Raw genomic sequence first — 25,143 nt, forward strand, 5'->3', positions numbered from 1 at the left:
TAACCCAAAATATGTCATTACAACATCGAAAACATAAGTGGAATAAGTCCCAAAAACAAGCCAAACTAAAAAAACCATGTTCACATACCGCATAAAAATAAAATTGTACATACTATGTATTAGGTTATTCGTATGTAGCAAACCGATTCAAGACACATTCCGACATATCGGGTCTATTCTTGACTACCTGATGACTAACTGCATTTCCCGCAGGTTTGAAAGTCCCACCAAATCTTCCCACTTCTCAACGGTCTCTCCTTCTTTTCCCCTGTTTCCAGTACCAAAGAGTACCTCAATCTCACATAAATGCAAGAACCTTTAATTCAATCTTCATTCTCAATGAATCAACTCTACTTTTCTTCCAACCCCATTTCTTCTTCATCTTCTTTAACCCCTTTTCCCAATAAAAATGATGCGAAATTACTCAGAATCAGAAAACCCAATTGCAGAATCAAGCTTAGAATCCCAGAATAATCATGCTCAAGAAGATGATGATTCTCACAAATGGGCTGTTTTACAGCAATCACCCACTTATAATCAAGCTAGAATTTCCCTTTTTAAGAGTGTTTCTGGGGATGTTTCTGCAGTTGATATTACTAAACTTGGAAAAGATGAGCGAAATCTTGTGTTAGATCGTCTTTTTAATGATGTTAGTCATGATCCTGAGGTGTTTTTTAACAGATTAAGACAAAGATTTATTGCGTAAGTTTTGAAATTTGTTTGTTTTGATAATGAACTCTAACTGTTTGTGTTTATTCCCCTGAGAAATATATGTTTCTTTTCTGTTTTTGTTTTGAAATTCTGTAATGCTTCATGTTTTACTGCATGGATGTTCATGGTATGTTATTACTGGTACATAAAAGTAGAAACATTGAATATTATTGTCATGAATTCAAAAATAATACTATCTTTGAAATTTTTTTAATGTTATGCTTAGCCTTAGAGATACAAAGTACTTCAATGCAAAAAGTTTTGGGTGATATAACATAGGATGGAGCGCCTCCACAGAATTTTCTCCGATATAGCTATAAAACAAAGGTGAAAAAAAGATTCTACTTATGTCTTTCAATAGGTTGTTAATTACTAGTACATCACCCGAGACAACAAATTGTCATATAGCTCCAACCCATATTATAATATGACATGAATTTGATATTATTAAAAAGATCATATCAATAGTTGTTCCATTCCTGCTCTTGATCATATTAGGGATATGTGGGAAAGTTCAATCATAATCCATTTATTGTTATTTCAGAAAAGCTAGCAAAAGTATTATGAATAACAAACATAGCATATGCGATTGTCATTTCTAGATGGAGGGAGTGTTTTGATGGGATATTGATTCTTGTGATTCTTTAATAATAACATCATGTATTTACATCTTCTGTATTTGTGTAGCTCTCAAAGGAATTGTTGGGGGAGGGGAGGTAGTTTCCGCATTTTTCTACAATTTTGCAGGCAACACTTTAGTTAGATCAAGTGTTGAAAAGATGTTATGTTTGTCATGGTGCATCTCTTCCTTTGGTGTTGATTTTTTTTATGCTAATATAACATTAATAAGTGGCGTACATCAGTAAATATGTAATTTTTTTCTATTGTATTGAAATTTTATAGATATCGGCTTTCTTATTGTGGTTTGTAGTGTAGGTTTGGAATTTCCTAAGGTTGAGGTGCGATTTCAGAATTTGAAAGTGAATGCTTTTGTCCATGTTGGAAACCGAGCATTGCCTACAATTCCCAATGTTATCTTCAATATGAGCGAGGTAGGCTTTCTGGCTACACCTTCTAATAGTTGATGGTTATCGTCCTAGATTTAAATGTTTCAGCCATTTGAAGATTAACTTTCATTGCAACAAACTACTTTAGGCTTTCTTGGGAAGGATAGGCATATTCCGTGGAAAAAGGGTGAATTTGCCAGTCTTGAACGATGTTAGTGGCATTATAAGGCCTTCAAGGTGCAATTTTTAACCATTCAGCATTGTTATTGAGATGGCCATGTGTTATATTAGGATCCTCCTTTCACTGCTCCAATACAATTTTTTTTTTTTTTTCCTTGCTTTTTAGGTTGACACTGCTTTTGGGACCTCCAAGCTCTGGGAAGACCACTCTTCTTTTGGCTCTTGCCGGACGTCTTGGATGTGGATTAAAGGTATTATTAGCATTGCTTTTCAGTGAGACTGGAACTCAGCATTTTCTATTTTGTAAAATCATTAAAAGGAAAATTTAAATGGAAAAACATAGACTAATCGAGCAAGGAAACGCTTGAAGTAGTTTTTGAACACCATTTTCAGAAATTCAAATCCATTTCTCATCATTTATACAAAAAAATATGGAAAAAAGTTTTTTTTTTTTTAAAATAAAATCACCATGCAGGTCATAGTGATTTTTGGTCTGGAGAGATGGCTGAAAACTTAAGTTTACCATAATACTGTGGAATCTGTTGTTCTATCTTTTCTAACCAATGCAATGTCAACTTTTTTGAAGACATCGGGGAAAATAAGCTATAATGGCTATGAACTAAACGAGTTCATCCCTCAGAGGACTTCTTCTTACGTCAGTCAAAGAGATTGGCACATGGCAGAGATGACAGTTAGAGAAACTTTAGAGTTTTCTGGACGCTGCCAAGGAGTTGGATTTAACCATGGTAACCTGGATACAATCCATATCTTAATAATATGTAATTTTAAATTGCATTATGATTGAAGTATCTATGTTTAATTTCACAGATATGATTTTGGAACTTCTGCGGAGAGAAAAGAGATCTAGGACACAACCTGATGAAGATCTTGATATACTGATTAAGGTTTGTGGCAACAATTTGAAGCTCATGCCCCTTCTATCTTCATGCTTAAATGCTTACATTGACAACAACAATGTGATGCCATTCTGTAGGCCCTTGCTCTAGGAGAACAGAAAACAAGTCTATATGCAGAATATATAATGAAGGTATGGCATTGGTTAATTAATGGTTTCTGTATCTCACTATGCCTTGTTTTCATAACAACATTTTTCTTTGTCATTACTGTTAAGAGTGAGCAATATAGATCCTGTTTCTACAATCTAATTAGACTATAAATAATCAGTTAGTCATTGTGAATTAGTGACAATTCGAATTGAGAAAGCATGCGTACCTACACCAGTCCACGACATTGCCATTTTATTCTGATCATCTGTCAGACTGGAGTCACTGGACTTTGAAAGTTTCTGGTCACTTTATATCTCTATGCTTTTGTAAAATCACTTTATAGTTCCTTATTTGCAATGGAAATATGCATTAAAAGAGGAAGGTGTGTATTCATAAAATTGATGACTTGTGTACAAAGATTTTAGGACTTGACACATGTGCGGATACACTGGTGGGAGATGAAATGCTCAAAGGAATCTCTGGAGGGCAAAAGAAGAGACTGACTACAGGTAGCACTACTTAAAAAGTTTTATTATCTTATCAACCTGGGTATGTGGCTTCAAGTAATAATAATATTGACGCTTAGTCGCTTATGCTAAATTTTCAGGAGAATTGCTTGTGGGTACACCCAGAGTGCTTTTAATGGATGAAATTTCCACGGGCTTGGATAGTTCAACCACTCATCAAATCATTAGATATCTCAGGCATTCTACCCGTGCTCTAGAAGGGACCACTGTCATCTCTTTACTTCAGCCAGATCCTGAAACATATGCGTTATTCGATGATATTATTTTATTGTGTGAAGGCCAGATTGTTTATCAAGGACCACGTGAGGATGCTCTTGAATTTTTCACATATATGGGGTTTAGATGTCCAGAAAGAAAGAATGTTGCCGATTTTCTACAAGAAGTATGCATTATCTACATAACTCTGGAGTGATAAACCATCTTGAATATGTTATCATCATGCATATGGATCGAAATAGCCTTTTAATACCTATTCTGATACAGGTAACATCTGTTAAAGACCAAAGACAGTACTGGTACCCTGATTGTTACTACCAATATGTGCCTGTGGCAAAGTTTGCAGAAGCTTTTAGATCATTTCGTCTTGGTTGTAGATTGTCCCGGGAGCTTGCTATCCCTTTTGATAAACGTTACAATCACCCAGCTGCTCTATCAACTTCTTCATATGGTGTTGGGAAGATTGAGCTTCTGAAGATTGGTTTTTCCTGGCAATTGTTACTCATGAAACGAAATTTGTCTCTATACATATTTAAATACACACAGGTTTAGTCTCTTCTTATGTGTCATTTCTCATGTGATCACTACATCCATCTGGCTTATCAGTTTCATGACAGTTTTAACACATAACCTCAATGCTACAGAAGGATAATACTATGGGTGTAGTGATATTTATATAATTGTTATTGATGTTTTCATTATTCTAATATGGGGTATGATTTATATGTTGCAGCTTCTTTTGGTTCTTTTCATCATTGTCACTGTATTTTTCCGGAAAACTATGCATCATAACACTCTTGAGGATGGGGGTATCTATCTCGGGGCTATCTACTTTACAATATGTATGAATCTATTCAATGGTTTCATGGAGGTTCCTATGCTGATACAAAAACTTCCAGTTCTGTACAAGCATAGAGATTTGCACTTCTATCCTTCCTTGGTTTACACACTCCCATCTTGGATCTTGAGCATTCCATCCTCGTTTCTTGAGAGCGCTGTTTGGGTAGGAATTACTTATTATTTGGTTGGATTTGATCCTGAAATTACAAGGTAAATTTTCCGTTTTAGTATATCTAAAAGATGGTCAAAATGACCAAACATGCTTGGTGTCAAAGCTACTTGAATATGGTTAATAGCTTGGTAAATCCTGTTTATATGACTCCAGATTAATCTCATCTTCTCTTCTTCTGAATTTATGCAGATGCCTGAAGCAGTTCCTTTTAGTTTTTCTTTTGAACCAGATGTCTATGGGCCTCTTTCGAGTAATGGCATCCTTAGGAAGAAATCTAGTAGTTGCTAATACTTTTGGGTCTTTTGCAATGCTGGTTGTTATGGCTCTCGGAGGATTTATCCTATCAAGAGGTGAGATTTAGTTGTTGGTAAACTACATTTTTACGTCACCTTCTGTACACTTACATTACCTAATGTGACAGACAGCATCCCTAAGTGGTGGATTTGGGGGTATTGGGTTTCACCACTGATGTATGCTCAGAATGCAGCTTCTGTCAATGAATTTCTGGGCCATTCTTGGGATAAGGTAGCTACTTTATGCCAATCTTTCCCTTATTTATTACTTATGTACATCACTATAGGATCTTATAATTTGGATGTTGATGAAAACAAAGGTTGGTTCACCCGAATACCAAAATAAAGTTTGTAAAAGAATTGAGTGAAGTGAAAATGAAATTTATTTATCAATTAGATCTCAGGCTGGTTTTTACCAGATCAAGAGATAAATCTTATATGGTTTACTTATTTTGGTTTTGTAAAACAATCTATTTTTCTCCATCTTTGTACTTGCAACACTTTGATTTATGGACTATTCATATACTCTACTTTGACTAGCTTTGATAATTCATAATTAAAGAAAGATACAGTGTAACAGAGATGTGGATCTTGTTAGATTCACCTCGATTTATACTTTCATATTATATATTTTTCTTAAATTATACATATTGGTAATCAATGATGAATAATGATTGGAATAATGTATTGACAACCGTGAACTGAGAAGTGTTGTAAGAAAAAAATAAAAAATAAAAAAGGAAGTTTTATTATAATAATTGGATAATGAAATTGAAAGTAACTGCTTGGCATATTCCTGAATATATGTTTAATAACTGCAGAATGCTGAAAACAGCACCTTATCTTTGGGCGAGATGCTCTTGAAGGCAAGGAGCTTGTTTCCCGAGAGTTATTGGTATTGGATCGGTGCTGGTGCATTATTAGGATATATGATTCTTTTCAACATCCTGTTGACGCTTTTCTTGACATACTTGAACCGTAAGTTGAACATCTTCTAACCTTAGTGCCATTTATGATGTGTCTAGAGTGAGCTAGACAAAATTTCATCTCTAAGGCATGATTCCGTAGATGTGCTAAAATTCCAAATATGCTTACTTTATGTAGACATTTGCACTTTTGTTTCCATCTAAAGTAAAAGTGCATGTCTGTGATTTAATACTAAATGGCAGTAAGATATAACATTTTTGTAAAATGTTCAATGAAGCCCTTGGGATAAGTCAAGCTGTCATTTCAAAGGATAAGCATCAACATCAAAACCAGGAAGAGGAGCAAGAAATTTCTGCTATTGAATTAGGAGATTTTTTGCAGCAATCATTCTCATTTACTGGTCAGTCTTGCTCCGTATATATTCTCTGCTTCAATATTCTATATCTTATTCATTGCTTGCATTTTTGCTGTGTTGCAGGAAGAGATATGAAAAAGAGAGGCATGGTTCTTCCATTTCAACCTCTTTCTATGGCTTTTAGAAACATCAGTTACTATGTAGACGTCCCTGTGGTATAACCATTCTTTTCTCCGTAACTAATGATGCCCTTACATTTTCCTCTTTTAGGACACAGCCTTTATTGTTTTATTTATTTACTGTTTTATTTATTCTTGCAGGAACTTAAACAGCAAGGTGTAACTAGGGACAAGCTGCAGCTGTTGGATGACATCACCGGAGCATTTAGACCAGGAATCCTCACTGCATTGGTTGGTGTAAGTGGTGCTGGGAAAACAACTCTCATGGATGTTCTATCAGGTAGAAAAACTGGTGGAACTATAAAAGGGAGTATATATATTGATGGTTACCCTAAAAAGCAAGAAACATTTGCAAGGATTTCTGGTTACTGTGAACAGTTCGACAATCATTCCCCATGCTTAACAGTGCGTGAATCATTGCTTTTTTCTGCTTGGCTCCGGCTTCCTTTGCATGCTGACCAAATAACACAGAGGGTGAGATTCAATTCTAAGAGTATTTTCTATTAAGCATGCCAAACTGCACAAAACAACTCATTACTGTTAACCTTTTTGTCTAATATGGTGTTTGAATGACTTACTGGTGTGATGTGCAGAGATTTGTGGATGAAGTTATGGAACTTGTGGAGCTAACCTCATTAAGTGGAGCTTTAGTTGGGATACCTGGTGTTGATGGACTATCCACTGAACAAAGAAAACGGTTGACAATTGCTGTTGAACTTGTAGCAAATCCTTCTATTGTATTCATGGATGAACCCACTTCAGGGCTTGATGCCAGAGCTGCTGCTATTGTCATGAGAACAGTACGAAATATTGTTGATACAGAGAGGACAATTGTTTGCACTATCCATCAACCCAGCATAGATATTTTTGAATCCTTCGATGAGGTCTCTAGTTTCTCTTCTTATGCTCACTCTTTTCTTTGTCTTCCTTGTCTACTTACGATCTTAGGTCAATTATTCCGAGTCTCATTTATGCAACTCTTAGAACATACAAGGAAAAATAAATGTTTGCTTTGATAGAAATGTTGAAACCAATTAATTGATGTTGTCAACAACTGTCTATTGCTCCGATGAAGATTGTAGTTTGGGTTTCATGATATCTTAGGAAATTCTGGCTGTTTATCCACTTGAATTTTTCTTAGATAGCCTTGTTCAAAATTTAGTATAAACTCAAAAGTGTTGCTGTATTTGCATTGATTTTATATTCTAGACTCGGCTTCACTCTTCTGGATATCTTATAGTCTCTAGATCAATATTACTAATATGTAGTCAAAATTGAAAGTGAGTAAGCTTCTTGTGGCAAGTTTTGTCACCTAATTTTTTGTAATCACTTGCAGCTCATTTTGATGAAATATGGAGGCAAATTGATTTATGCTGGACCTCTTGGGAACAGATCTCGCGAGCTCATCAAGTATTTTGAGGTAAAGTTAACTTATTTGTCATTTAATGTACCATTTGGGTTTCAAGCATCTGTAAGTATGGCATGCTTATTTCTTGTGTTGCCTTCATTTTAATAGGCCGTTCAAGGAGTTCCCAGAATCCAACCTGGCTACAACCCTGCTGCATGGATTCTGGATGTATCATCTCCTGCAGAAGAAAGTCGCCTAGGAATTGACTTTGCAGAAGTTTATCGATCTTCACCTCTGTTTTGGTGAGTGAAAATAATCCTGCCTGATTATTCTTAAGATGATTTTCCTCATATTTACCATTTATTATTATTATCATATTTGAAACATTTTTGTGTTTCAGGCGAAACAAACAAATGGTTGAACGTCTCAGCAAACCTGACTTGGATTCTCTGGAACTGTGCTTCCCTACTGAATACTCTCGGTCGTTCTTCTCTCAGTTTTTAGCTTGTCTCTGGAAACAAAATCTCTCCTACTGGAGAAACCCACAGTACACTGCTGTTCGCTTTTTCTACACCATCATCATCTCATTAATGTTTGGAACAATGTGTTGGAAGTTTGGTTCGAAAAGGTTTATTCCACTTTGATTTTAACATTGTTGTGCACGATATTCATATGTACATATGGTAAAAATTGGATTGTTTTTTGCAGGGATACTCAACAAGATATATCAAATGCCATGGGATCAATGTATGCAGCAGTTCTTTTTATTGGAATTACAAATGCCACAGCTGTGCAACCAGTTGTCTCGGTTGAACGATTTGTTTCATACAGAGAGAGAGCAGCAAGGATGTATTCTCCTCTAGCATTTGCATTTTCCCAGGTGTGCAGTCTTCCATTATTCTACATTGTTTTGTAAATTTCTTGCATGTCTTATTTTGATCAAGGTCTGAATCTTTTCAACGAAAAAAAAAATTCATTAGAAAATAGTTTTAATCAGTAATTGCATTTGATCAAATAACACAATGGTATCTTTCAAAAACACACACACACACACACACACACTGGTAAAGTAAAAATCACGTTTCAATCAATCAATCAATCAATCAAAGCCTTAATCCCAAAAGTGGGGTCGGCTAACATGAACCAAATATGATTATTCCGTGTAGTCATCAACATAAATCTTTCTCCTCCATCCCTTACGATCCAAAACTTCATCCTCACGTAAATCCATGCACTTCATATCCTTCCTCACTCCTTCCAACCAAGTCATTTTTGGTCTCCCTCTTCCTCGTTTAATCCCTCCATGATCCCACTCTTCCACTCTTCGCACCGGTGCACCCACGGGTCTCCGTCTTACATGTCCAAACCAACGCAGACGATTTTCCCTTAATTTATCTGCAATGTCTGCCACACCTACTTTCTTGCGAATAACCTCATTTCTGATTCTATCTCTTAAAGTGTTTCCACACATCCACCTTAACATGCGCATTTCCGTAACCTCCATCTTTTTAATATGCTCTTTCTTAGAAGCCCAACATTCTGTACCATAGAGCAACACTGGTCTTATGGCAGTCCTGTAGAATTTTCCCTTCAACTGTAGGGGAATGCTGCGGTCGCATAACACTCCCGTGGCCGCTCTCCATTTAAGCCACCCTGACTTAATTCTGTGGGTTACGTCTTGATCAATGTCACCATTCTTCTGGATGATCGACCCAAGATACTTAAAACATTCACTCATGGTCAAAGTAAAAATCACGTTTAATTAGTAAAATTATTTCCAGTTAATACAAAAAGGATGAGGAGTGGAGAGCATAAGTTAAGGAGAAAAAGCTCATATTCATTTTGAAACAGGTAGCAATTGAGTTCCCGTATGTATTCGCACAATCAGTCATCTACAGTGGTATCTTCTACTATATGGCATCATTCGAGTGGAGTTTCATGAAGTTTTTCTGCTACTTGTACTTCATGTATTTCACATTATTGTACTTCACCTTCTTTGGGATGATGAGTATTGCAATTACACCTAACCACAATGCTGCTGCCATCGTTTCTGCTCCATTTTACATGATGTGGAACCTCTTCAGTGGATTCATGATCCCCCAGATGGTAATACTTGTTCACATACTGCTGTTAAATCTTACTTTTTGTTAAAGGTGTAGAAGAACCATTTGCATCATCTCTGGTCCAGTAACTATGAATTTGAGAGCATAGCCATGTGATATTAGTTAAGAAAAGATAAATAAGCCACTGAAATCCCTGGATTTCTCATATGGGGATCAAGCATGATTGTTCCATGTGGCTTCACATAATATCATATGCATCAGAATACTTTGAAATGTGCAAGTAGTGTCATGATTTAACTGTTCTTGAGCCTAGACTTTGAACTTTCAATATGTATGCTAGCAATTTCCTATACGCTTAATTATAAGAGCATGTGATAAAAGAAGCGAATCTATTGTTAGTTTTTGGATGTATATGTTGGTTTCAGTGCTGCATTTCTATAAGTTGGTATGATGATGAGTTGATGATAACCTTGACCTAAGTTTTGTTTTGTATCTCTGCAATGTTTGGTTATGAAATCAAAACTAACACTTTCTTCTTGATCCAGAGGATCCCGGTGTGGTGGAGGTGGTATTATTGGGCAAATCCGATAGCATGGAGTTTATATGGCCTTCTAACATCTCAATACGGGACCATAGATGACCCAGTGATGCTCGCAGATGGTATTCGATCAGTGCCTGTGAGGCAGTTGCTAAAAGATCAATATGGGTACAGGCATGATTTTCTGGTTATTGCTGCAATCGTTGTACCCAGTTTCTGTGTGGTCTTTGCCATCACTTTTGGTTTCGCCATTAAATCCTTTAACTTCCAAAGGAGATGAAGGAGATTAACTTTCCCAAGAAAGATCAAGATATTATTGTTCTTGGTTGTAATTACATGTATGAGACTAACAGGTCTGACACATTAATAAACTGTAGTTTTACGACCCCTCCTTGTCAACAAGGAATGGAGGGAAGATTTATTTATAACTTTTAATTGAACCTATATTAATACTACATATAAAAGTTTCATTCAATTTATACAATTTATATGCTAATATAAGTGGAGCTTTTCTATTTCTAGGCTTAAAGATTGACACCAAGAACATTTCCCCTGTGAGAAGATGCACAAGGTCAAATTAAATTATGATTTAGATCATGTTGAACAAAAAGAATTGTTTTCAAAATGACACTTAAATATCTAAATACAGATAAGAATGTTGTTTTTTTTAACTTGTAACCACACTCCTCCTAACATTTATATATCTTGTGCATTAACACGGGTACAATCTAGTATTTATAATAAAGAGTTAAAACTCATGAATTTTTTAATCTAGGTAAAGAAATCAACCACATCTTACAATGTAGTTCTCCATAGTATAAATTTGTGAGATACGAGCAACTTGGACAACGCACGGGTTTAACATCAGGATTGATACTTAATTTTATGCTTATAAAAAATAGGTCTAACTATAAATAAGATTTCTAACGAACTTCAACGGTAATCTGGAAGCTGGCGGGAATTCATGAATACAGAATGTCTCCATTTCTCATCTTTCTCTCTCCAAAATTAATCCGTTTCCTCTCAAATTCAAACCCAAAAATCCCTAATTTCACCCCCAAATTACCCTTTAATTCATCGTCATTTTGCAATCAAGCTAAATTCGTAATACCCAGGTTCCGATTTCTTCATTCTATCTCCTCTCCGATAAACCCTAACCCTAATTTTTCAGAGAGGGATTTCAATACTCTCTGCACCATCCTCAAAAATCCCGATTTTTTGACCAGGTCAGACTTTGAAAATGCTCTTCAAGAAGCTAAAGTTGAACCCTCTTCGTCTTTATTGCTGGCAATCTTCAAGAAGTTTGATTCGTCGCCGAATCGGGTTTTCTCAGTCTTCAAATGGGTAGATAATCAACCTGGGTATCATATTTCTGCTCCAATCTTTAATTCAATGGTAAATATCCTTGCAAAATTAGGTGAATTTAAGTGGGTATTGATGATTATGATGGATAAGATTAAGAGGGGTGATGGGTCTGAATTAGTTTCTGCTGAAAATTTAGGGGTTTTGATTAGACATTATGCTCGTTTAGGTAAAGTATTAAATGCTATTCATGTGTTTGATTTTTCTAATACTTTGGAAATTGATGTGTTTGAATTGTTGTTAAATGCTTTGTGTAGACATGGTCATGTTAGGGTGGCTTCTGATCTTATAGACAGGAAAATGTGTTTGGATCCCAGTTGGGTTCCGTCGATTACTGTGTATAATATGCTACTCGAAGGGTGGTTTCGAGTGCAGAACGTAAAACAGGTGGAGCGGCTTTGGTTGCGAATGAGGGGAGAGGAATTGGTTCCGGAGGTTGTTACTTATGGTATAGTTGTTGATGGTTATTGTAAGATGGGTTTTGTTGATAGGGCACTAGAGCTAGTCGGTGACATGAGGAAATACGGTGTTTCCCCTAACAAGGCGGTGTATGATCCTTTGGTGGATGCATTAGTAGAAGCAGGAAGGTTGAAGGAGGCCTTAGGGGTGTTGGAGAGGTTTCTAGTTCTAGAGGCAGGTCCGACTTTTTCGACCTATAATTCATTGATTAGAGGGTTTTGTAAGGCAGGGGATCTCATCGGGGCAGGTAAGATTCTTAGGATGATGATTAGTAGAGATGTTGTGCCCACTGCTATGACATATAACTGGTTCTTTAGGTATTACTTAAAACATGGGAAAGTCGAAGAGGGATTGAATCTTTATAGAAAGATGATAGAGTCTGGTTATGAGCCGGATGGTCTGACATTTCACTTGTTATTGAAGATGATGTGTGAGGAAGAGAGGTTGGAATTGGCTTTGCAAATAAGGAAGGATATGAGGTCTAAGGGTTATGTTTTAGACTCGGATTTAAGCACTGTGTTAATCGACTCACTGTGTAAAATGAACAGGTCGGAAGAAGCTGTGGTGGAATTTGAGGAATTGATCCAAAGAGGCTGTGTTCCCAAGTATCTTACTTACCAGAATCTGCATTGTGAGCTCAAACAGAAGGGATTGCATGAAATGGCTCTAAAAATTTCAGAATTAGTGGCTACTATTCGGTCCTCAACAACTTTGCCAAATGAATTTGGAGCTGTAGACACCTTCCATGATAGGAGAAAATCCATCATCCAAAAAGCCAAGGATATGTCCAATGTACTGAAGAAATGCTCAGACCTTGGGGAATCAGCCAATCATGGTAGATCTTGTAAGAGGTCTTCAGTCGGCAAGAGAAGAAAACTAAAGAAATGGTGAACTAAAATTTTTAAATGTAACTATGTAAGGCTGGATTTGCTTGATACTTGTGTGTTATATTTCGAGCATTCACTACCATGTCGTTCCCAAAGAGGCAAACCTGGACTTCGTGAGATATAGAGAACTTTTCAAATCGAGCATGTCAAACAGTTCAGAAGCAGTGAATTATTACTTACATAGAACCAAAGTTCAATCCGGGAGAAATACATCATCACATTGTTTTTCATGAGCTAAGACTAAGTCAGCAAAGGTGTAGTGTTTGGGAAAAAATATTAAGAATATTTATTGGTATTCGTCATGCAAAGTATCAATGTACAAGAAAATATATTCAAGGGAATAAATGTATTAAGCTGAAGGGTCTACTTTACTTAGACGGCCTAGCCGGGGTGTTTGGTTTGTGGGATAAAAAGGTGCGTGTTTTCTCCTGTTTGATACGGAGTATGACTGTATGAGTTGGGAATAAGATTGAGATAAATGACAAAGTTGGATTAAATATCCGTGCAATATCGTGTCATTCGTGTGCATGGTCAAGCGGTTCTAGCCTGTATTTGCATATTTGCCTGATACAAATGATTCCAATAATTTCATTTTTCATGGGGAAACAAAACGGTAAAAAGGCTAAAAAAAATTTGAATTTCAAAAACACCCATTCCCTATAAATTCCATTCATGGCTCAACTTCTATAAACCCAATCACTTCCTACATATCTCACCTTGACTCTTCCATATAAGGGCAAGGTTTTGCTGCACTTTACTTGGAACCACGAGTAGACGGCCTCGGTGCCGACTGGGGACGGCCTCGGTGCCGACTGGGGACGGCCTCAGCAGCACCGCACACTGGCACTGCCTCTTAATTCATAAGGACTAAGCTCAGTAAGTCATTTTCTTAACCTTACAGTTTGGAAGTTCTTACATCACATAGTTTGTGTTTCATTTTCATAATTTGTGTATATTATCGGTATTATTTTATTAGTAATCAAGTTAAATCTGATTATGAAATTGAATTATGATTATTACTATCAGTCAGTTTGTGTGGTATGCTTAACGTGAAGAAAAAAAAAAAAAAAAAGAGGATTGCTTATGGAAATAATCAGTGTCGTCTTGGACATTTTTGTGGCTCGGATAGAAAATTAAATAATGCTCCTAAACAATGAAGTTGTGTTTCATAAATAAAGCATCCATGAAATTCTTCACGAATTTTATATTAAAAATAATTTTATCAAAATTACGAATATATTAGTCATCAAAAGCTTAAACTAATACCTAAAAATCTAAAATAAATAATACCTATTTGCAACAATTTGACATAAAGTGTAAGTGAAAAGTAATGTATGGTTGGTGCACGCGGCATGGTGCACCCGCATGGTGCACCCGGAAAGAACATAAGGTATATTTAAAAGAACATGGGCAAAAAAAGAACATTATATATATTTATAAAGAACATGAGCATAATATGTTTTTAAGTTTGATGATTATGTTCTTTGAGTTTGAACCATATGTTCTTTATATTATACAATATATTCTTTAATGCATGTACATTAAATAAAAAAAAAAAAATAAAAAATAAAAATAAAAAAAAAAAACCCAACCAATCACTCGAGTAACCAGAAAAAAGAACATGTTCTTTTTGTAAAGACTTTATGTTCTTTGGCTAGAGGTGATCAAAGTTAGAACGGCCCGACCCGATTTTGCACGGGTTTTGGGCAGAATTTTTTTCGCCCCCAAAATCGGGTCGGACCCGGCCCTTAAAGTTAATTTTTTGGGCGGGTTTGGGAATGCATTTTAGTTGATTTTTTACTCAACCCGAAAAGCCCGCACGGCCGGACAATTTTGGGCACAAAAACTTCGGCCCAAAATTTGGCCCAACCCGGGAAGTGAGCTGATTTTTTAACCTTGGCCCGGCCCACCCAATGATCACCTACATCTTTGTCAAACACGAACATGTTCTTTTTTGTCAAATATAATGTTCTTTTTCAAACACGTTCAACACCTAAATAACCATGAAAAATAATATGTTCTTTTTGTAAAGACTTTATGTTCTTTGTAATGTCATGTTCTTGTCAAACACAAACATGTTCTTTTGTCAAACATAGGTATGTTCTTTTTCTAACACTAGCATGTTCTTTTTTTTTTTGCCCATTTTTTTTTTTGCCCATGTTCTTTAAAATATGTCTAATGTTCTTTCCGGTTGCACCATGCGCATGGTGCACCCGGGTGCACTATACTATTTTCAAGTGAAAAGTATCTAGTAGTGCAAATAATATGAGGCAGCACTACTATAATTTTCAATTTGTGATCTATTTACTACGAGAGAGCCCCAGTTAATCTCCGAGATTAACATTTCAAGTTAATCTCCTCTCACAACTTTATGCATATGTTTTCGTGCCACTTTACTATTTCACTTTTATTATTTAAAAAGTAAAAGTAAAACAATATATTGTGAGAGTTTTCTTTGGTCTAGTGATAACATATTTCTATGTCACCACTTTGATCCCGACTAGAGACACTTAATAGGTGTATTACAACCCCCCCCCCCCCTCCCCCCCTCCCTCCCTCTCCCACTCTTACGGAACCTAGGATGTTTAGCTGGGTTTAGGCTGACTTGTGCGCGGTTTTGGTCTTTTGGGGAACCTCTTATCTAATATTTTATCACTTAACATGTTTAAACTATTTTAATTATGAGGAGGTGCACCCTTCCTGTTTTTAACTACTGTTTTGTTTTCTTATTTTGTGCAGATTCTGTTTCATCTGTGAGTATCACTTAGTATTATTACCTTTGGTTCTGGTTTGTGATAATGGCTAATACTCCTTCGGCTCCCTATTTGCCTGGCCATGCTACTGATCTTGGCCCTGAGCTGCGCCGAATCTTGGAGCCTCTTCGAGTTCAGACCTTCTAGATTGACGGCTGGACTAAAGAGGAGCTGATCCAGAGCTTCCTTACTGTCAAGGGGTTCATTAAGGCCGTTGAACACTTTACTCTGATTCCTGATGAATCTGTGCGACGTAGTGTTGTGCACACAGCTATCACCAGTTTGCTGATGTGTGCACCTGCAGACAGTTTTACCGGTTTTGCATTTGGTTAGAGACTTCAGAAGGTAGGGACTAGGGATGTTCTGAATGCTGCATGGAAAACTCGCAAGCTTGAGAAGCAAGCCCGTCCTGGAAAATCTGTAGCCAATGTTTCCGAGCTTAAGCAGGCCATCAAGGAGGCTAAGGCCAAGTGTGATGCTAAAATTCTAGAGCTTCAGGAGCTGTTCGATTCTATGGAGGATGAACTCCACCACACACCTGTTTTTTAACATCTTTCTTGCATCAATGTTTTGGTTATTACTACTAGTAGATATTTGAATGGTAGTAACGAAAAGACTCAAGAAACTGTAAATTATGTTTTGCTATTATGACTTTTTCTATTGCAATCATTCTTGTGTTTATGGTTCTTTTTTTAAAGTTAAAATTAAGTTCAATTATTGACATAAACTTGATATTGTGATTAAAAACAAACCTCATTTAACTTTTTCACTCAATTGATCAAATATTTCCTCCATTGCCTTTAGCATCATGTGTATCAAGTACCATAACCCGAGACCTATCATAGGTCCACCAAACCCGTGTTCCTAAAACACTTGTTATTGGTTGATGAGTATGATAGCTTTTCCTATTTGTATTGTTGTACTAAATTCTAATATTGTGTATAGACGATAGAGTAATTACATACTTTGTGTTTTGTCATTAATACTATAATGTCAAGTTCGTGTCAATGATCAAAACCCGCTTAAAATTAAGAGCGTCGTCACGGTATTGCAACCGTAGATCACAACATAACCCCAGTGACCACAGTAGTAGACATCAAAGAACAGCAACTTTGCCTTTATAACACTTGACTACTTGGACTCATCTCTTTCTATCTCTCTACTTCGTCACTCTCTTCTGGGTTCACTCTCTTTGAGTCTTTGCCCTTTTACATCACATCAAATCAACCCCTTCTCTTTCTCTCTCTACAATTTCTGTATTAATTATGGGAGGATGAACATGAAATGCCAACAATGGCGATGATGGTGACAGGTGACCCCACTAAAATCACCGCTTCTGACAGCAACCCAACACCAACACAAACTCCTGCTGCTGTTTTTCATGACTTTCTTGGTGGTAAAGCTCCCACCTTTCCCGCTGTCTCTCTTCCTCTCTCTGGTATTCTTCCATCTTTTGGTTTTAATTTTTTAAATTTTGATTTATTGGCATTTTGCAGATTTTGATGTTTCTAGATTTTTTTAGCTTAATTTCTGCTTCTGTATGCTATTTGTTGAATGCATTTTGGTGGGCATTTTGCAGAATTTGTTTTTTCTAGAGTTTTTTTTGGCTTAATTTCTGGTTCTATCTGCTACTGTATTTATTGAATGCATTTGGTGGGCAATTTCAGATTTTGATATTTCTTGATTTTTGTAGTTTAATTTCTGTTTCTATCTGCTATTTGTTGAATGTATTTTGTTGGGTATGTTGCAGAATTTTATCTTTTATTGATTTCATCTTTAGTTAGCTTGATTTCATTTTTCCTGCTATTTGTTGAAGGCATTTTTGTGGGCAACTTTTTTACATTTTGATTTCTGTTTTCAACTTGGTTTATGGGCGTTTTTCTGTATTTTTAAGAAATTTGAAGTTAATTTATGGCTCTACATTTTTTAAAATTTTGTCCCTTTTAAATTCAAGAAATTATAGTACTTGCTTGTTGTTCCTCTAAATAGTGTATTTATTATAATCCGATTTCAAGCTGAGAGACCTTGTTTTATACCAGTGTCAAGTTTTGGATCACTATGATGTATAATACTCCATTCGTCTAAATTTAGTTGTCACATTACTAGTTCGAAGTTCGAATTTTCAATGTGCCTATTAGTTCCAGACAAATAGATTGAGTAATGTGGTTGGTTGTTGGTAGCTACCCCACCCTTAAAAAAGAGGTATGTGATTTGTGCACTTGGTTGGTGTCGTCTCTTGGGACTGTTTTCTTTTGGTAAGCTGAGGTATATTGAATATGTGCACAAATTAAAAAGTGGGTGGCCTTTGATTTTTTTCAATAACTTGGGCACTATCATTGTTTTCTAAGATAACTGAATTAGATTCCCACTATCAATGGCAGAGAAACAGGCGGGTAGTCAGTTGGAGAGAATTTCAAGTTATGGTCCAAAAAGTGATCTATCCGTGTCTGAGGTAAGTAATAGGTTTGTGGGAAGCAAGCGGAGTCATTCGGATTCTGGTTTTACCGGATCTTCAAGAGAGGGAATTCCACAAATGATTCCTGAGAGTTCTCATGTGATGAAGGTATATGTCGTCATTTCTTTGTTCGAAATGTATACAAATACCTATCTTATTGCTCCAATTTATGTGAATATATGCCTATGTTTGAATCCAGATGCTTCGTAGTGCAAGTGGTGGGGATAGACTCAAATTTTCACCTTTTGACGGGCCTCTTCATGGTGTACCTCAAAATATTAGGCCACTATCTTCTTTTGTGTCTCAGACAACTAATGCCAATTTTGTGAACTCTGAGAGGCTGAATCCGATGAATGTTGGAGGGAGTAGCATGCAGTATAATGCTTGTGTCATGAAGTCTTCTTCTCTCATGTATCAAGCACCCTTAAGCAGATTGAGGGATATCAGCTCTGGTCCACCAGTCTTGTCTCAGCTGGCTGCGGATGAAGGGTCTAGAACTGGGAATAAAGGCTCTGGTATCTTCAATTCGATCACTGCTGGTAGCAATCCAGTTACTGAGAGAAACCCTTCCGGGTTGCTTCCAAGTGGTTGCAACATAAAGCCTGCTACTCATATTTCTGATCCAGAACCATCTAACCCTCCAATGTAAGGGGAAAAGCCTTTTTACTTTCTCATTCAATCTTTAATCGTGTTTTGTCACCTTCCACTTTTGTATCATGCATATTTCTTTGATAATTGCAGTTCACGGGGACTAAGTACGTCTGGCAGCAGACAAATGACTATAATCTATGGTGGTCAAGTCCATGTATTCGATGATGTTAATCCAAACAAGGTTTGTGACCATTTCTTTGCTTAAAATGGGTTACATTCTTCAGTAAACTATTCTGGTTATGAGAATGTATTCAGTACACTAATAACAGTAACTATCATCAATTAATAGGACATAAAATTGTTGGTGCCCTATAGCTATTTAATGAACTTGCAAAGTGATTCAATTTTTCTTAGCAGTACCTATTTAGACTTCGGAAAGTGTACAAGCTTTGAGGAAGATTAACCGTCTTTGAGGTTAGGGAAAAATGTTCTTTTTTATTCAATGAGTATTGTAAGAGTATTTGCATAGGAAAACCTTGTTGCGGAGACGTGGACTTGATGTGTGCGCTGTAGAGCTGCTGAATTTAATGTGTTTTTGCTGTTGTGATGATGTTAATGTTGACACTCATGCTGCTGCATGTATACGCAGTTAATTTTTATAAATTCTTTGATGTACAGTTGGACAAGTATTGAGTGTAAACTTTGAAATGAAAATATACTTCTATACTGTTGAGAATCATAGATTAGCTTTTGATTTACATGTGTCAAATACTTTAAAAGAAAGACTTTTTTGGGGAGTCTAATTCACCAATTATCCGCTATTCAGAGAAGGATATCTTTTCATTTCAACCTTCTATTCCATTTATTAGGTAAAATAATCCTGCTTTTCTTCTTTGTAATTTTTATAAAGATAATTATAATTACCAGAAGATGAAATGATGGAGGTTTGGAATTAATATGCTTGCAGTTGAATGAAACGTTAAGCTTAAATCTTCACTACTTCAGGGTTCAAACATTGGGTTTCATCTATCAAAATCAATTGCCTATGCAAAAAACCAATTTGTGAATTGCCTTCTCTGTCTGACGTGGTGGATGCTTTTTCTTGTAAACAAAGTTGTTGCACATAATATTTCTCCAAATTCTTAGCTTGCAGGGTGTTGGGAATTTTGTCTATTCATACCTTATTATGCTACAATTTTTATGTCGTCGGAAGGTTCGGATTTTATACAAAGACGTTAGAAATATGGAATTCCTAGTCTTTTCTTTTTTTTTGTACTTCTGCGTCTTTATTGTTGTTTAGGTCTTATTCTTCTCACCTTGAAACTTTTTTTCTTAATTTCGCTTGCAAGATCATAATAATTCATACAAGTTCAGTTAGTTTAGTATCGGTAAGTTTTACCCAGAGTAAAGAAAACAAGCCTCCGGTGGCATAGCCGCATAGGAACAAGTGTTGTTGTATCTAATATTCTAATCTACTATAGTTTTATTCTTCCTTTCTTTAAATTGGATATCACAGTTCATAAGTAGATAGCACGTGTAATGTTGTATGGATACGAGGAATTAGTAGATGAAAAAGTAATGTACTTTTCTTTGTTTGTATGCTTACAATTGATGAAAACATTTGACACCAGAAGATTCCAGAATCTGGGGTGAGGTGCTCTGCTATCCCTAAAGAGAAGTATGACAGACGTCTTACAATCGATTCATTATTTTCTTTTTATTCTAGTGTAATGGTTTTAGAAAGTGCTGTTGTCCCTTGTAGATGTTATCGAATTTGGATATAGGAAAAGTCAATGTCATTTGTCTGCAAAAATGCGTAAAAATAGTATGTGGATCTAATCTGAGTGAAATAAGTCCTTCGTCCCATAAGAACTATACACTGGGGAATTGCGGGGTGGTTGAGGAGAGTGAAAAAGTTGAGACAAAAAGTGGATAGGTGGGTGTGGGGCGCAACTCTAGAGAAACATTAGAGAGAAAGCGTTTAGTATATGAGAGATAATATAGATTGATATGGCCAATCCGAAGTAGTTTAATGGGGCAGAGCCGCAGAGGTGGTAGAAATGTTTCATTTCTTCCCCAGAGCTTTAAAAGTGATAAATTGAGAAATTGAGAAAGGAAAAACAATTTATATGCGAAGGACATTACCACATTGCATTCATATGATAGTATGGTTGATGGTTATGTTGTCAATTTGTGTCAGAGGCCTGTATAATTGCTTCAGCTGATGGTTTGCTTGTGATAAATTGTTACAGGCAGATGTTATCATGGCTATGGCCCCATCAAATGGAGGATCTTGGTCGACTAATTTACCGAAAGCTTCACCCAGGACAACCACAAACGAATATTGTTTACCCAGAGGAGAGCATGAAACAAATCCACCTGCTGACCGTTCTTTTGTGCAGAAGTATCGCAACCTATTATCAGTCGGTGCAAATTCCATCCATGGATTGGACCCTATCAACCAAGGTAATTATATTAAGTTTTCATCAAGTTGAAGATGGTTGAAATGTAGGTTTATTTGCTGTGTACAAAGCCTATCTTTGATGATTTTGTTTGGTATTATCATGGCAATCGGTTCAAATTGGCTTTGCTTCAATATGTTCACCGTTTCTAATTTCTAGCAATTCTCTTTTGTACCGTCATAAAAATCCAATTTTTATCTCTTATTATTTAACTATATATTTGCCTCTTACATCGACACATCAAAATTCACTAGTGACAACGTAGCATATTGTAGGTTATATATGACTATATTGTGCTGAAATTGATGCTTTATAATGGCCCTTTAAATACTCAATCCTTGTGCCATTATCTCAGTATCTTGAATGGCTGGAGAAGATAATGGATATGAATTATTATTCATAAGAATATAATAATTCTTGAAGATGTACTCCAGATTCAAACTGTTTCCATAGATCCATAATTTTCTTTCATTTTATGGCAGGTGGGATGATTGCCAAACCTGCAGGAACTTCAGGTCAGGCAACAGAACCTAGCCTCGAAACAAAGCAGGAGATATGACGAGGATATATATGGGCGCAACAGCAACAAATCTTGCTAGTAGATGAGCAGATAGTAGGTCTAACCTTGCTAGTTTTACTAACTCTTGTTCAAGGTTTTCGCTGAGTAGATTTTAGCTGACTATAATTCTGGTATTTAGATAAGTGGATTAGTAATAGCAAACTATGTACATGGTCTTATGTAATCAGATTAAGTACCTTAAATCGTCTTCTCGGGAACTCAATGCAAATCGAGCATCTGACTAATTCCATCTTGCTCATGTATTAATTTCTGTAAGCTAACTGTTACTGATTACCTCGTATCATGGTGATGAATTTCTCAGTGTAACAACTAATATTTACTCAGTACTCGGTAGTCCCCTTGTGCAGTTGTTTGTAATTAGTTGTCACATTGTGTCATGACCTAGTATCTAAGACATGCTGCCATTTCTTTCTGCAGAGTTAAGCCCAAATTGTCTTGAGGTACCATAATATATTTGATATTGGATGATGATATAAAGTGTTAGTGTTAAAACGACCTCTGTGCAATCGAGGTAATGGCTCCATACTACTAAAAATTCAAATCGATGAACACCACTGATTTTCTTAGTACTTGGTATTCCTAAGTCCAAACTTTTAGATGTACTTGCTGAGGCTAGTTCTATTAAAATCTGTCATTGAACAATATGACTGATAACCTCCGTCAAGTCTGAATGTCTGATGCTGTTTATACTGTTATTATTGTGGTTGTTTGTATGTTTGGCAGGTAAGGTTGACAAGGCTATTGCTGATTTAGCAAATCTGGCTAAAATTACCTAGTGAAGAATAGCCATTGGCAAGGCCAGAGGCATCCCTGCAAATGTAAACGCCGTTGGAGCTAGTTTCAAAAAGAGCCAAAGGAACTGCAGCTTCTGCACAACTGCAGCAGTTTTGTACCTTCAGCAACAGATTTGGCGCGGCTATGATTCAGGAAAGCCATTGTGCCTCTGTTAGTGTCTCCTTCACTCTCAATATAAGGCCCCCTAGAACAAAAGAGAAGTTAAGACATAGTTTATTGTCCTACATTAGAAGCTCTTAAGTAGATAAGAAGATTTCTCTTTTTCAATGCTGTACCATGTTTTACACTGATTGTTTGTGTCTTCTCAAGTGCTCAGTTAAAGCAGAAGTCAGCAATGTTTTTAGTTGCATCTGAAATCACTGATTCTTATTCATAGCATATGCCTGCTTGATTTCGCTGTGGTAGAAGATTCGAGTTTGTGAATCAAGTGCTTGAGATGATGTATATGATCTTGATGATGGGCAGAACAATCAAAACTCGTGGTAAATTATTCACAATATGAGCAATATGGTGATAGAATGATGCAGCTGCTAAAGATTGAATTGATTCTTCTCATGAAAAAATGTGTTTATGACCTCACAACTTATAAAGTCTCAACTAATTGATCAAATATGAGTATGTGATTGACTAAGTGATGTTTGGTTGGGTTTAAAAAATGGCGGAAGGGAAAAATCACGAGAATACAATCTTGGGTTGTTAGGTAACTTTGATTAGTTATAAAGAGAAAAGATTAGAGAAACCTAGGAAATATGACTTCCACATAACACAAGAATCAAATTACCCAACTTCCCCTTCTCAATAGTTTTCATGCAAATTAAATACTCCGTTTTTATCGATCAAACATGTCATGACCATTTTTCACGAAACATTTACCCTAGGAGAATCCATTTAGCAAATCCAAGTGAAAGTCTATCAAGATTGAAACATACATATGGAGAGTATATGACAAAATTCCATCATATAGTTCAATTATATTCCAATTTCTCTTTAAAATGTATGATTATGTTTCTAGTTCATGCAATTGATAGGCCAAATAGATATTTCATTTTATGCCAAACTTTAATTTTTTTTTCATGGTTGCTAATCTTGTTATGTTGCACTTTTGTAGGCGAAGTGGACAACACAAGTTGTGCTAACATTTTATTGGTCCACCTTAGCTTCATTAATTTTGCCTTTTGTAGAATTAGCATTATCCAATAATAATCTTAGGGTCCACAAAATCATTCTATTCAACTTTATACTAAGAAAATTCCTTAATAATATCCAAAGTATTGACTAGTCAACCTAATACTTGAGCAATGTGACAAAAATGAAATGATAGCAAATGGGGATAATCCACCTTCATTTGTATCACAATTTTTTGTCATCATAGTCTCTTGCTTGTATTCACTTTCCTTAATCTTTTAACCAAATGTGGTCAATTTTGAGGTTAAATGTCACATTCATATTCTATACCAACAAACCCCCCTCTTTTTCAATAATATGGAGTAGAAATTAATGTTAAAAAGGTATAATTCATTTGAAGTCGAGTTGATGATCAAAGCCGCAAAAATTCTTGCGGCAAATATATATAATATGTAGTATTTGGTGGAGAATATGTATTATTTGATAGAGGACATATGTACAACATGTTGGAGGATATGTGTTATTTGATAGAGGATACATCATACATACAGCTTGTTGGAGGATATATATTATTTATTGGAGGATACATACAGTTTGTTGCTGCACAAAATATTGGGTACCCAATGCTTTGTGTTACATACATGTTCAGACTTGATCAACACAAATTATATTTGTTGCAAAAGAAAAAAAAAAGGTATTATTAATTTTGCATGGAAATAATTACTTAAGAAAATAAAGAAGTAATAGTAGAAATATAATTGAGGATTACATCTAAACGAGATGTAGGTTGATCAATAATGACTTTTTTTTTTTTTTTTTTTTTTTTTTTTTTTTTTTTTGACAAAGATCAATAATGACTTTAATGAGATATGCAGGGAATAAATGTGGCATTTGAAATTAGTTATGTTATGACTTGATCAACATAATGAAAAGATGTTCCTACAACAATATTATTATGTGTTTTTAATATGTTTTACGATTATATGTCAATTGCAGCAAGCATTTTATTATGTGAAGTAATAATTTGAAGCCTTGTTTGGAAAAATAGAGGTGACGGGTAGCTCTAAGCAGTCATATAGACATGGATAGCTGTAAAAGTAACGAACGATAATATGAAGGTTTGGAAAAGTAGCGGTTGAAATAATAAAATACATACTTATTGTTTAAAAAAGTAACCAAAATTCAATGCTACTCGCTACATCTTACGCTACTAAGAGCAACTCCAATGGCAAGTTAATTTGAATCTTTTTAGCTACTTTTCGCTCCAATGGCTAGCTATTACCTTAGTAATAGTTAATGGATAGAAAATGC

At 35.8% G+C, this 25,143-nt stretch overlaps 3 protein-coding genes across 4 annotated transcripts; all 3 read left to right on the plus strand.

The window, feature by feature from the left end:
* Positions 1 to 322: 322 nt before the first annotated feature.
* Positions 323 to 10,795, plus strand: LOC145555615 (ABC transporter G family member 32-like). The gene is made up of 24 exons (XM_081617359.1): positions 323 to 702; positions 1,643 to 1,763; positions 1,867 to 1,955; positions 2,065 to 2,149; positions 2,485 to 2,644; positions 2,727 to 2,803; positions 2,893 to 2,946; positions 3,324 to 3,414; positions 3,513 to 3,814; positions 3,916 to 4,194; positions 4,382 to 4,698; positions 4,850 to 5,010; positions 5,082 to 5,185; positions 5,775 to 5,931; positions 6,158 to 6,280; positions 6,359 to 6,450; positions 6,556 to 6,888; positions 7,008 to 7,298; positions 7,751 to 7,834; positions 7,931 to 8,064; positions 8,163 to 8,390; positions 8,471 to 8,642; positions 9,614 to 9,868; positions 10,371 to 10,795. The coding sequence occupies exons 1-24, from the start codon at positions 410 to 412 to the stop codon at positions 10,641 to 10,643; spliced, it is 4,275 nt and encodes a 1,424-aa protein (XP_081473485.1). The 5' UTR covers positions 323 to 409; the 3' UTR covers positions 10,644 to 10,795.
* Positions 10,796 to 11,294: 499 nt separating this feature from the next.
* LOC145555616 (uncharacterized) lies at positions 11,295 to 13,861 on the plus strand. Its single transcript, XM_081617360.1, has one exon. The coding sequence runs from the start codon at positions 11,339 to 11,341 to the stop codon at positions 13,073 to 13,075; it is 1,737 nt and encodes a 578-aa protein (XP_081473486.1). The 5' UTR covers positions 11,295 to 11,338; the 3' UTR covers positions 13,076 to 13,861.
* A 3,150-nt stretch (positions 13,862 to 17,011) lies between these two features.
* On the plus strand, positions 17,012 to 22,150 carry LOC145555617 (protein TIFY 8-like). 2 transcript variants are annotated; one of them, XM_081617361.1, is made up of 6 exons: positions 17,012 to 17,262; positions 18,206 to 18,387; positions 18,479 to 18,924; positions 19,021 to 19,111; positions 21,123 to 21,336; positions 21,815 to 22,150. In XM_081617361.1, exons 1-6 carry the CDS (start codon positions 17,109 to 17,111, stop codon positions 21,889 to 21,891), a joined length of 1,164 nt encoding a protein of 387 aa, XP_081473487.1. In that variant the 5' UTR covers positions 17,012 to 17,108; the 3' UTR covers positions 21,892 to 22,150. The 2 variants fall into 2 exon arrangements, with proteins under 2 accessions (XP_081473487.1, XP_081473488.1); XM_081617362.1 differs by having other exon boundaries at positions 17,012 to 17,220.
* Positions 22,151 to 25,143: the final 2,993 nt, after the last annotated feature.

Source organism: Chenopodium album, chromosome 8 (genome assembly GCF_948465745.1).
Source record: "Chenopodium album chromosome 8, dcCheAlbu1.1, whole genome shotgun sequence".
Lineage (NCBI taxonomy): Eukaryota > Viridiplantae > Streptophyta > Magnoliopsida > Caryophyllales > Amaranthaceae > Chenopodium > Chenopodium album.

Bases quoted from the DNA above. Each gene is read 5' to 3' on its own strand.
- LOC145555615 (XM_081617359.1), top strand. From the start codon at position 410: ATGATGCGAAATTACTCAGAATCAGAAAACCCAATTGCAGAATCAAGC. The intron at 1,956-2,064 runs GTGCAATTTTTA...CTTGCTTTTTAG, and splicing joins GGCATTATAAGGCCTTCAAG to GTTGACACTGCTTTTGGGAC. The intron at 4,699-4,849 runs GTAAATTTTCCG...GAATTTATGCAG, and splicing joins TTTGATCCTGAAATTACAAG to ATGCCTGAAGCAGTTCCTTT.
- LOC145555616 (XM_081617360.1), top strand. From the start codon at position 11,339: ATGTCTCCATTTCTCATCTTTCTCTCTCCAAAATTAATCCGTTTCCTC.
- LOC145555617 (XM_081617361.1), top strand. From the start codon at position 17,109: ATGCCAACAATGGCGATGATGGTGACAGGTGACCCCACTAAAATCACC. The intron at 18,925-19,020 runs GTAAGGGGAAAA...TGATAATTGCAG, and splicing joins GAACCATCTAACCCTCCAAT to TTCACGGGGACTAAGTACGT. The intron at 19,112-21,122 runs GTTTGTGACCAT...AAATTGTTACAG, and splicing joins ATGATGTTAATCCAAACAAG to GCAGATGTTATCATGGCTAT.